Source organism: Monodon monoceros, unplaced genomic scaffold (assembly GCF_005190385.1).
Source record: "Monodon monoceros isolate NGI ecotype Baffin Bay Population unplaced genomic scaffold, NGI_Narwhal_1 Super_Scaffold_12, whole genome shotgun sequence".
In the NCBI taxonomy this organism is placed as follows: domain Eukaryota; kingdom Metazoa; phylum Chordata; class Mammalia; order Artiodactyla; family Monodontidae; genus Monodon; species Monodon monoceros.
Genome location: NW_021703768.1, coordinates 157,947,845 through 157,960,258, shown reverse-complemented (window position 1 = coordinate 157,960,258; position 12,414 = coordinate 157,947,845). Strand labels below are relative to the sequence as shown.

At 62.7% G+C, this 12,414-nt stretch overlaps 1 protein-coding gene across 7 annotated transcripts in view; it reads left to right on the top strand.

Moving 5' to 3' along the window:
• The first annotated feature begins 2,593 nt into the window (after nt 1–2,593).
• The window catches only part of NFIC (nuclear factor I C), a 65,081-nt gene continuing 55,260 nt past the window's right edge, over nt 2,594–12,414 (top strand). For 4 of the 7 annotated variants that reach the window (XM_029215844.1, XM_029215842.1, XM_029215846.1 and 1 more), the window contains exon 1: nt 8,910–9,034. In XM_029215844.1, coding sequence (XP_029071677.1) covers nt 9,005–9,034 — 30 coding nt within the window. In that variant the 5' untranslated portion in view covers nt 8,910–9,004. Of the gene's footprint in view, nt 2,690–8,909; nt 9,035–12,414 lie in introns of those variants that run through there. The other 3 variants (XM_029215845.1, XM_029215843.1, XM_029215839.1) reach the window with 1 other exon arrangement.

Sequence of the window (12,414 nt, the reverse complement as noted above, 5' to 3'; positions counted from 1 at the left end):
AGCCAACACATCTGGAAGAAAGGGGATCTTTTATATACAGTGGCAGTAACTTAGCAGAGTTGTGTCCTATAGTTATACAGAAAGCAGAACTTGTAAGTGATGAACTTGGATATTTAGCAGAGGGGACTTTCCAAGTCAAGTGTCGAAGGTGCAGCCCCGTTTCTTCTCGCTGCTTATAGCAAAATGTGAGAGGAAAGAGATAGATAGATAGAGGGAAGAACTGTTAAGCAAAAAGGAACCAGGACTTGGTAATTTGGGAGATTCTCGCAAAAGAAGCCAAAATCAGGAGATTCACTGTCAGGAAAGTGTCCTCCGGACCATCAATCATCACTTACCGATTGGGTAAAATTGGGCAAGAGGCTAAACCAATCTGAGCCTCAGTTTCCTCATCTGTGAAATGGGGATACAAAGGTAATAGCAATCAACTACGTGCCAATAAAAATTAAAAAAAAAAAAAGGTAATAGCACCACCCACCTCATGGGGCTGCTATGAGGGTAAATGCATAGCCTCGTGTAAAGCATTTAACTCTATGCCTGCAGGCCCAGGGGTGGCCTTGTGGGGAAAATGATGGGTGGGGGACAGCTTCTGTGCCCCTGCTACTGCCATCTGGACCCGAATCCCTGCCTGGCTGACATCAGTCCACCCCCCCTCCTCGCCTCTTCTCCCAGGTACCTAATTCCCTGAGGTAGGGGAGGAGCTGAGGGTTCAAGCTGGGGATTAACAGAGGCAGTTTAGAGTCGAGCTGAGAGCAGGGGGTCTCTATCCTCTTGACCCTTTCTTCTCCGGAGCCAGAGCCGGTGTATCCACCCTGGCTCCTTTTGGCTTCAGGTTTGTGAGAGGGGAGGCCACCTCCAGAACCTCACCCCCTCACCTGCAAAGCACCCTGGAAGAGCCGTTAGGATTAGGACCCTTGGGCTTCTGACGTGTTGGTTGAGCAGCTCCCCCTCTCTGGGCCTCACTTTTCTCGTCTTAAAAATGGGGAAAGGAATGTGCAGATGAAGCCGGAAAACGCTCCCTGGACGCCTGAGATATTGGCTACATACTGAACACCTACTGTGTAGGCAGAGCTGCTGTTAACCACCGTTTGCCTGAGATTTTCCGGCCCCCGGGGTGCCCAACAACGCACAGAATTAACTTCCAGAAGACCCCAGAGTCAGCCATGGCTCCAGAAGGGCGGGCCAGGGCCTGATTCTGTTCCCGGGGTGCTGCCTGCCCCCGCCCGAAACCCTGGCGTCCTCCCTGGGGAAGCTGAGAACCACCTCCCCAAAGGGGTCCCTGAATACTGGAGCCCCAGTTGGGGGGAAGTGAGGTCGCAGGCAGGGGGAAACCCAGACAGAAGGACGGCAGCAGAACCTCCTCCACCCCACCAGGTCGCGGCAAGCCCCCCTCCCGTCGTCCCCCAGTTGCGCCAGACGCAGAGCCTGAGAGGGGGCGGGGAGAAGGGGGCGGTGCCTACTCTGCGGCTGCCGGGGGAGGGGGGACTGCGGGAGAGCGCGTGGTGGTGGGGGGGGGGCGCTGCGGCACGGCTTCCCAGCCCGCAGCAGCCCGCGCAGCAGGGGCGGGGGCGCTGACCCTCCACGGCCCGGCCCCTCCCCCCGCTGCGGAGGCTTCTCCCTTAATCTCGACCCGGGGAGGGGGCGCCCGCTCCCCCCCACACCTACCGAGCCGCCGCGCGCGCTCCCCGCCCCCCGCCCCGCCTGGAGCCCCTGCGGGACCCCAGGGAACCCCTGCCCCCAAGGTCTGTCACCCTCAGTGTCCTAGTCTCTGTCTGTGTCCCCATCTATCCCGTCTCCCCGCTGTGCGTGTTTGTGTCTGTGTATCCGGGACACCTGCACTCAGGGGCAAGGGTGGCTGCTGCGATGGCCTGGGGGAGGGGTCCTGGGGGGGTCGGCGTGTGGCTCAGTCCGCAGTCTGAGATGTCTTTCTACGATTGTCAATCTGTGTGCTTGTCTGAGTGACACCCTGCTGGCTGTGAGTCTGTGTATGTGACAGCGTGGAGGCTGTGGGTGTCTGGGTGACACCCCAAAGGCTGTGAGCATGTGGGTCCCCGTGTGTCTGTCTGGGTGACACCGCAGGTTGTGTGAGTCTGTTCGTGGCATCCTGCAGGAGGTGTGCGTCCAAGAACCGCATCGGCTGTGAGCGTGGGCCCCGGTGTATCTAGGTGACACCCGCAGACTGTGTGTGCCTGTAACACGCCGCAGGCGCGTCGGTGTGTGTTCTGTGTCGGTGTCGAAGTCGAGGAGGCCCGGGCCGCGAGTGTCCCCAGCTGTCTGCGTGTGTGTGTGTGTGTGTGTGTGTGTGTGTGAGCGCGCGCGCGCCGTGAAGGTGGATCCGCTCCCTCCGCAGCGAGCCCGACCCGGGCCCCACGACCCGCCGCCGCGGCCGTTCGCCTGGCCTCCCCTCGCGCGGGCCCGGCCGGGGATGGAGCCGCAGCCAGAGCCGCCAGAGCCGGGGCCGGGTCGCGGAGCGGCCTGAGGCGCGGGCGGCGCGCGGGACCGGGGGGAGGGCGGGCCGAGGGGAGGGTCCTGGGCCGGGGGGGCGGGCACGGCGCGCCCCCTCCCTCGCGCGCTCGCTCCCTCCCCCGCGCGCCCTCCCTCGCCGCCTCCTCCCGCCGCCTCCGGCCCCCCCCGCCGGGGACCGAGCGCGCTCGCTCCGGCGCCGGCCTCGCCTCCTCGCAGCAGCGCCATGGTACGTCGCCGCCCCCACTTTCGTTTTCGCCCGGGGAGTTTTTGGGGTGGTGCGTGGGCTCCGGGCGAAAGTTGAGAGGTCTGGGGGGGCAGGGGGCGGGGGCCGCCCGGGGGAGGGGCTCGATGCGGGGACCCCCCACACACCCGCCGCCCCGGGACCCCCGCCCGCCAACCCAACACCCCCGCGGCTGGGGGCGGAGCTGGCGCGCGGGGCGCAGCGGGGGACCCCAAGTGGGGGGGCCCCTCGCGGGCACCAAGGAGTTGGAGGGGAGGGCGGGGCTCCCGGGAGAGGGTCCCCCACAGGCCAGGCCTCCGCCCCCTCCCTGGCCCGGCGGGAGAAGGTAGGCGGGAGGGCGCGGCTCCGGGCGCAAGACCCCCAAGCGCGCAGCCGGCTGGGAAGCCGGGCCCAGGGAGGGGGCGCCCGACGGGGCCGTGCGGGGCGGGGGTCGCGGCGGCCCCCGCGGGCTGCCCCGGCCCGGGCGAGCGCGGCGCGCCAGCTAGCGGAAAATGGCCGCTGCGGAGAGGGGCGGAGAGCGCGCAGCGGCCGCCGCCGGGCGCCTTGAACTTGGAGCCGGGAGGGCGGCCGCTCTCGGCGCCGCGCAGGGGCAGCCACCCGGCCGGCCCTAGCGCCGCCTGAGCCCCGCCCCTCGGCCGACCCCAGCCCCGCCGCGGTCCCAGCCGGGAGGGGTCACCGGGTCTACGCCGGGCGGGCCCCAGGCCCGCGAGCGCCGGTAGCTGCACTTGAGGGTTCCGGTGTCCGGTCCGCCGGTGTCAGTGGCATCTTCACTCGAGGGGTGCGTTTGGAGGCCCCTGTGCTCTCAAACGAGTCAGCACGGGAATCCGGGGGTGCATTCGCGGGTCTGTGCAGCTAGGTGGTCCCATGCCTGTCTGTGGGTCCGTGGGTCCCCGGGCGTGGGGTCCTCTCCTTTATGTATCTGTGTGTCTGCACATCCACGTGGCTGTGTGTGTGTGTTGTGTTACGTGTTGTTAGAGCATTGTGCGGCTATGGGACAGTGTGTGTGTGTGTGTTAGGGTAACTGGGCGACTGTGCCACGGGTCCCCGTGGGGCGGTGTTGTGAAGCCGTGTGGCTGAGTTGGATGTCCCGGGGGACGTGATGTCCCTGGATGACCATGGGGGTGTCCACGTATGAGTGTGTGGAGGTTAGGGGATTGCCAGTGAGTGGGGAACTGTGTCGCGTGGCTGCGTCTCAGGGGACAGTTGGGTGTCGCTGTGTGCGTTTGACGCGCTGAGTGACTATTCTTGGGGATGGGTCTACACTCTCCCCCCCCCCCCCCCCCCCCCGCCCATTTCCTTTTCTCCTGCAACCCGGGCTGCCGGATGGGGAACGGGTGCTTCCTCCACCGCGCCAAAGCTCTGTCCTCTCCTCTCACTCCCTACCCCGTCCGCTTCAATTACCCCTGCCTCGGGGTCCCCTATCTGCACGGCCCCAGGTGGTCCCAGCTTGAGGTTCGGGCGCGAGGTGGCGCCGGGACGCGATCACTCGGCGCCGATGTCTCCCGCCAGGGGCTGCGCGTGCGCGTGGCCCAGAGGGGGGCGGGGCGGCGGGGGGGTCCCCCCTCCCCCCCAGAGGAGGTCTCGAGGGATGGATGGTTACCGAAGCGCGTGGGTTAAGTCTGGACCAGGGGGGTGGCCAAGGAGACCCCCTCGCCTGGATGGGCAGGGAGACGCGTCCCCAGCCCTACCTCCCAGCGCTTGCCCGGGACCGGGCCAGACCCCTGGCAGGCACACAGGGTTGTTTTCTCCCCTCCAGGGGAATCCCCGTCGCGCCCCCATCCCCACCCCAGGGCGCTTTATATAATTTTCTAAATATAAAAGCCCCAAGGCCAGGTGGGAGTCTCTGCTTTCAACTTTCAACCTGCATTCCCTTTTGGGGGGCTGTTTGGGAAGAGGAGAAAAGGTGTCCCACGTTGACACAGGGATGCATCCATAAGCAACACTCAGGGATCCAAGCTCAGTAAGATCACCCATCCTCACGCCCCGCCGTTCCCCGTGCTCACCCTGCCCTACACCCACTGCCAGTGCTCAGACGCAGCGCTCCCCCACCCCACGCCCGGGCACTGCCCTCCACCACACTGGCCTCCATCCCCACCTGTCACCTGGTGCACAGCCAGCAGCACACGCTCCTGACACGCTCTTACAGCTATCTGTTCACAGCCACACGTGTACAGAATTCTGCCCCCACACAGGTGCACACACAGCGGCACGCAGACACTCGTAAACAGGCACCTGCGTTTGTGGGAGGGGGAGGAGCCAAGCCCATCGCGCCCTCCCCCCACCTCCACGTCCGAGCCAGGTCCCTGCAGGATCTGGAGAGCAAAGACCCCAGCTGTGGGCGCATTTGGGGGGAGGACAACCATGAGGGGGGAGCAGGAATGCGGGTGCTGTGTGTCACCGGGTGTGTGTGTGTGTGTGTGTGTGTGTGCGCGCCAGTGTATAAATAGTGGGAGGGGTTCTGTCCATGGGTTCGTGTGCTTGTAAGTGTATACTTGTGTTCTGGCGTGTGTGTGTTATTGTGGCTGGTTGCACATGTGTTGTGTTTGGGCTGTGCATGACCTCGTGTGGGTCTGTGTGTCTCTGTGTGAGTCTGCATGAGTCTGTGTGTGTCCCCTCGGGTCTGGGTGTCTGTATCTGCTGGAGTCTGTGTGACGTGTGAGAATCTGTGTGTCTCCGTGTGGTGTGTTTCTGTGTGTCTTTGTGTCTCTTCGTGGCATGTTGTGTGTGTGTGTCTCTGTGTTGTGCCTGTACCAGCTCATACGTCATACCCCGTTACTTCTCAAGGCAGAGGACCTTAACATCCCCTTTTGGAGGCTCAATTTCTCATCTGTAAAATGGGAACACACAGGATGCCCCACAAGGTTGCGGGAGGGGTGGCAATGTCAGCCGTGCTTTCACAGGTCCTGGCCCCCTGGCTGTGTCCTCTATTCGCTGGGTACGGCTGCTGTGGAGTTCCCCGGTGGTCTCAGGCTTTGATCATCCCTCCCTGAGCTGCTCTCACTTTTGAAAGTGCTGCTGTGAATTCCACTCACATGTTTTAAGTTTGCTTTTTAATAACATGAGCGACTCATGAACATCTAAAGAGGATGCAAAAGTACCCAGAGTAAAAATCAAACCTTCCTCATCACCCCCACCCCGCTGGGACCCCCTACTCCAGAAAAGCCCTATTTCATCCAGCTTTGTCTGAGCAACTCCACATGTAACAGATACACATTCTTATAAAGGATACACATATATTCTTATAAAGGATATATGTATATTCTTTTTTTAAAAATCCCAAATGAGATCTTGAGTCTACTTGCTGAGTCTACAGCAATGGTTCTTAACTGGGGTGGTTCTGTCCCAGGGGATACTGAGTAATGTCCGGGGACACCTGTGATTGTCACACTGGGGGGCTCCTGGCATCCAGGGGGTGGGGGCCAGGGATGCTGCTCCACCCCACAGTGCCCAAGACGGCCCCACCAGGGATGGTCCATAATGCTGAGGGGGGAGGAGTCCTGCACTGCAGCATGCTTTCCCCTGTGCGTTTCTTGGAGGCATCTCCATGTGGGGGTCCCTTGTTCTTTTGTGGAGCTCCATAGTATTCCAGCCTGTGCCCCCGGGTGGCACTGCTGAACTGGTCCCCACGGATGGACACGGTGGCTGGCTCCAAATTGTTGGCATTAGTGTTATAGGGTGACAGTCAACACCCTTATGCGTCCGTATCTGGGACAATCCCAGATACAGTCCGTATCTGAGCCTAAGAGTGAGTGATGGGGAGAGTGCCTTTTTAAACTAAAATGAGCTAAACTGTGCGCCAAAGTGCCGGAAGCTAAATCATGTGGCCCCTTTCTGGGATGTTATACACACAGGTCCAATCCAGCAATTGCTTTGTTTAGAAAACACTAGGTGCGGTCCAAACACTGGCTGGTTTACCCACAACAGCCCAGAGGGGTAGAAACTATTACCGTCCCATTTCACAGAGCGGGAAGCTGAGGCACAGGGAGTTTTAGCTACTGGAGGGAGAAGATATAGACCCAGGCTGCAACCCTGCACTGCAACTGGCCTGCTCTGGACCTACTGTGTACACTGTAGGGACTGCTCCTGCTAAACTGGATGATATATATATATGTAACGCTTCACTGATGTTTGTGAACTGGCACCTGCCACCACTAATATAGTAACTCAGTCTTCCCACACGTTATCCTAAGGATTCCCATCTGCCCAGACTTCCAAAATGCGAGATGCGTCTATTGTTGCCATTTTACAGATGTGGAAACTGAGGTTCAGAGAGAGAGAGAGAAAGAGAGAGAGAGTCTGTGGTCTCCAAACTGTGCCTTCCAGAGTAACCTAAACTGCCTTGGGAAGGCTGCCCGTCGGGCAGGCGTGGGGGCAGTCTGGGGGTCACTGCCACCTGGGAGAATGCTCCGAAGCCAACGTGTACTTGGAAATGTCTGTGAATTGGGGATTCTGCCCTCCAGGTGTTCATGGCGTCTTTTTAAATAATAAAATATTGCTTTATGTTACGTCGGCATTTGGATTCCTAGACACCTGCCTCTCCCTTTCTTTCTGGGGTTTAAATGCCCCCCATGGCTGCACAGTGGGTTTTTTAAAAAACCATTTGTGAAGTGCTATTTGAATGACCGTCACTCACGTGCAGGGGGAGCCGGCGGGACGGAGGGCATATGTGTCCTGTATGAATCCTGCCCACTTCTGGTCCAGCTCCAGGGCCCCAGGTCAGTAGCATCCGTTCCTGGGGCGTCGGTTTCCTCCCCTGTAACACGGGAGAATAACAGAGTTGCTGGCGTCTTCCATGCCCCTGGGCATGGGGCAGCTGCCCGAAGTTGGCGAGAGGTTATCATTTGTACTCGGGACACACGGTGCAAAATGGCCAAGCTTTCTAAGAATGTCTCTGTGCATATTTGACGGAAAGTCAAGGCGCTGCTAAGTGCCAGTATTCTTATGCTGATCAACTGCATGGGGTGGGCACTGTTCGTCCACTTCACAGGGGAGGACACCAATGGGGGAGCATGCTGGTCTGCTAGGTGGCCCGAGGCCTCTGAGCGAGCCTGGGAGGATTCTTGGAGTGAACTGGGGGAGGGGTGAGGCTAGTTGTCAGCGGCAGGTCTGTGCCCATCTATTTCAGAGGGAGAACAACCAGGCTTGCAGAGTGTGGGCCCTGGGGCCAGGTAGCCGGGCTCCAAGCCACTCCGCATGCCTCAGTTTCTGGATCCATGAAATGGGCACACTGCGGGGGTGGGCAGTAGGAATTACCAGACACTCGGGAAGAGGCTGCGAGGTTTTATCTGGCCAGCCTAAGGTACTGCCTGGACACCTTACTCCTGGGGTACGGGGGCGACATATGGGGGAGGCCGAAGCCCCCCAACTCCCAGTTCCCCTTTGATGCTGGCTGAGGAGGAGACAGCAGATTTCTGGAGGCTCCCCTGTTGGTTGAGGCACTTCTGGCCACGGAAGGGCAGTTGTAGCCAAGCTCCTCTGCTTGGGAACTGCAGCCCCTGTCTGGCTCTCGGGAGGAGCAGGGGGAGAGGATGCCGTGGGACCCCTTCTCCCGCCAAGCACCCCGGGTTGTACATCTTTAAGGGGAAAGAGGCGCGCTCGCGCCGGGCCTCTGCACACGTCACTTCTTCGTTCTTTCCCAACCCCCCCACCCCCACCCCGCTCCTTTCTCCAACTTCCCGGCTCGCTCGGGGCGGGTTGGGGGGGTTCTTCAGAGTCCACCTATGGACCCCAAATGTCCTGCAGCAACCCACCCCCTGCCCACTCGACTCGGGCTGGCGGTCCAGGGGGACCCGCTGTGGTCGGGGTGTGCGTGGGCCCGTGGGTCCCCGTCCGGTGGCCCGGCCCAGGGCGGCTGGAAATTCGTAATAATAAGCAACGATGGGGGTTCAGGAGGCATGGAGAGGGGGAGCGGCTTTCGTTCCTCGCTCGCGCTCTTTTTTCCCTCGTTTCTTTGAAAGTTGGATGTTGAGAAGTGGGAGGTTCGGGGTGGGAGGGGAGAGAAATTGGGGGAGGGAGATAGGAGGTTGCCAGAGGGAGGAGAGACAGAGACGCAGAGAGAGACAGAGACAGAGGAGGAGGTGGGGGGGGACAGGAAAGGAGAGAGAGACAGAGAGAGGGAGAGAGAGAGGGAGTCGGGCGCAGGAGGGAGGGAGAGCGCGGGAGGGAGGAGGGAGGGAGACCGAGGGAGGAGGCGGCGGGGAGCGCGCCGGCCGCGGGGGGGGGGGGGGGGGTTTGGAAAAATGACTCAGTAAGTTCAGCGCGCCCGCTCCGGCCGGCCCTGCGCCTCCCGCCGCGCCCGGGATGTATTCGTCCCCGCTCTGCCTGACCCAGGTACGCCCCCCGCCCGGCCCCCGGCCCGCGCCCCACTGTGCCCCGGCCCCGCGTCCCCCGCAGCCCGGCCCCGGAGTTTGGAAGCCCGAGGAGGCGGGACGAAAAAGGCGCGCGTCCCTCCCGCCGCCGCGGCCGGTATGCCCCCGCCGCCGGCCGGGGTCCGGTGGGGGGTTGGGCTGGGCCGGGGACACCTCCCCCCCACCCGGGACCCTCACCGGGGACTCCTGCCCCGCCCCCCGCGACCTCTCCCCCTGGCTCGCCCTACAGCCTTGCCCTCCCCGGACGCAGGACGCGCTCCCCCACCCCAGCCAGGAAGGTCGGGGGGCGCCCGGGAGAAGGCCAAAGGTGGGGCTCTGCGCGAGCCCCAGGCCTCGACCCAGGCCTGCCCCTAGGAGGAATCGAGGGAGTCCTGGTTGGACCCTGGATGCCCGGGGACTCTTGAGACGAGGACCCCTCTGATGCGTTCCCCGGACACCACCCCCCCACGCTTGTGCGCCGCCACCCAGGCCCTGGACAGCCTTTCCCCCCATTATTGGCCCACGTGTGCGCGGAGGGGGAGGGGGCCCGCAAAGTTGGAGGCGCCAGCAGTGGGGGGAGGGGGGCCCCGACGTCCCGGCTCGGTCTCCCTCTCCCCCGCTCCCCCCGTCCGTCAACCCCATCCCCATATTTTCGCCGCATCGATTGTGAGTTATTGAGCCGCCGCCGCCGGGAGGAGCCGGGAGGCCTGGCGTTCCGGGGTCTGGTCCGGGCACTGCGGCGCTGCGGACGCCCTCGCCAGCCCGGCACCTGCCCCTGCCCCCGCCCGCTGCCTCTCACCCCTGGCCGAGCTCCCAGACTGCCCGGGGCTCGGCCCTTGTGCAATGACCCAGGGGATGTGTGGGAAGGGGGCGACTGCCCCTGTCCGGGGTCGCCCCTGGGGGACCCCTTCCCTCCCCCAGCTCCATGGCAGGGAGGGGGGGCACCCTCCCAGGTCTACTGGTTCCACCCTCCAGCTCTGCCCCCACCCCGGGTCTTTGTGTGTCCTTAGGCCATTGGGGTCCCGGCCTCAGTTTCCCCTGAAGTGACACGGAGCTAAGGCAGGTTTCGGAGAGGGGCAGTGTGGCCTCCAAGCTGTGAAGTGTGGGGCATAGGGAGGTGGGAGTCAAGCCGGTGGCTGAGTGTCCTGAGGACCACGGTACAGAGAACACGTGGATGCCAGTCTCCAATGGGGGTCCCCCATTCATGATCCGAGGGTGCCCCTCACTCATGGCAGGTTCCCTCTCACCCGCCCCCTCCAGCTCCTCCAGTTTCTGGCTCCCCATGGGGGAATGTAAGGGTTGGTGCTTAGGGGGTCTCAGGGCCTGTCCTACCCATCAACCCCGCGGTGACCTTGGGCACGTCCCTGCCCCTCTCCAGACCTTCCTTCCCCTCCAGAGCAACTTTGGGGGTCCCCCGACGCAGTCATCACTGGCCCCCCTCTGCCTCTTGTCGCCCGAAGCTCCCCAAGGGCCACGAGGGTCCTAGTCAGGGTTGCCCGGTGACCTTGGGCCTCCCAGTCTCTGGGCTTAGGGGGTGGCCTGGGTGGCCCCGGGGTGCCCCCGCCTCCTCCACCCTTTCCTCGTGCTCGCTCCCGGAGCCGCCCAAGGGGGCTGAGCCCAGGGAGGCTATTCCAGGCGAGGAGGTTGGACGGCAGCCTATTGTCACTGGGCCCTGGAATTCCCCCATCAGGACTCCTCGGGAGACAGGCTCCGTCCACGTTGCCCAGAGTGGGTGGCAGTGAGAACCAGAGCTGGTGTTGCGCTCCCGGGCCTGGCTTTCCCTGGGGCGCAGGGCAAGGGTCAGCCAGGCGGGCTCTTGGTGGAAACGTGACAATAAAAAATACCTGAGGTTGCTGTGTGCAAGGGACAGGGCGACCGGGAGACAGAGACAGGCAGAGAGAGGACCAGGGAGCTCCCAGGCTAGGATGGGGATGGGGTGGCCCAAGCGCAGGGGGCTCCCCCTCCTCTGCTTTTTCTCCCATGGATGCCCCCACCCTGGAGGGGAACCCAGGTCCCCCTCCCAGGACTCCCTCAGTGTAATCCTCACAGCTGCTTGCAGGCCCAGCCTGGTCTGTGGTCTCCAGCTGGGGAACCCGGAAGGACCCAGACTACCCATGCAGGACCCCCACTCCTGGCTATCTCATCGCGCCCTACCCATTCCTCTCTGTCTGCGTCTCTCCCTCTCCTTGTCTCGCTCCCTCTTCATCTCTGGCTCTCCCTGTCTCTCCATCTCTGGGCCTCCATCTCCCCCCTTGACTAATTTTACAACCTGAGCCCATCCTAAAATAGCTCCCTTTTAGCCGATCCGACCCGGATCCTGAGCCGAGACCGGCTCGGGGCGTGTGAAGGGGGGGGGCGGGGGGGCTGCTCCCGTGCCAGCCCGCCCTGTGCCCCCGGGGTCCTGCCCACTGAGGGGGTGGCAGCCGCGGCCCGGGTGGCCCTGGAGGATTCTGGGAGCCCCGTCCCTGTTTCAGTGGTGACTCAAGTGCTTTTCACTTTTACTCTGAAGAGGAACTGTGTGGGGCAGCCGTTACTTCCATAAATCCTGCCGCCGGGAAGGCCGGCCTCCCCGCGCTTGCCCCGCTCTGGGCCTCCCTCCCGCCCGCCTCCACCGCCACGTTAGTTATTCCGGGTTTGGGGCCAAATCCCTCTTGGCTGCAGTGCCCAGGATTCCCCGGGGCCGCAGGCTGGGCCTGGGCTGCAGCCACGGCAGTGCGGCTGCCAGGGCCCCCTTCCTCATTCATTCATTCTTTCCTTCATTCCTTCACATCATTGCCTTGCTGGGCAGCACTCTTTTTACCCCATTTCTCCAGTGGGGAGACTGAGGCTGCAAGAGGGTCCCCGACTTTGTCTTGATTGAATATAATAGATCTTCATTAAGCACCTCCTATGGGCCAGGTGTCTGTTGCGGGTTTGGGAGGGAAGGCACGAGGGGCCAGCCTGGTGTGGGTTCTGGGAGGCTCTGCTGTGATTGAGGGTCCCCCAGCACCTCAGGGCTGGGACAGGGGCCAAGACCAGAGAGGGCTAGGGCCTGCCTGGGGTGGCACAGCATGGCTGGTGGGGCCGGGGGTTCGGGGCCACTGCCCACCTGGCTGTTTGGCCAGGCTGGGCAGGTGGGTGCTCCCTGTGGCCCCCCCCCACCCGTGGTCTGATGGCCTCTGATTGGCTCCTGTACTCACAAGCTCGTCCCACATCTCTCTCCCTCTTTCTGTCTCTTTCCGTGTCTGTGTCTCTCCCCCATCTTTTCTCTGCGGTGGAGGTGCCTCTGCGCGTCAGGGTCGGCGCCTTGTAAATCACGACGCTGGGATTCTGGCCGAGTCAGCGTTCTCTCCCTCTCTCTCTCTCTCTCTCTCTCTCTCTCTC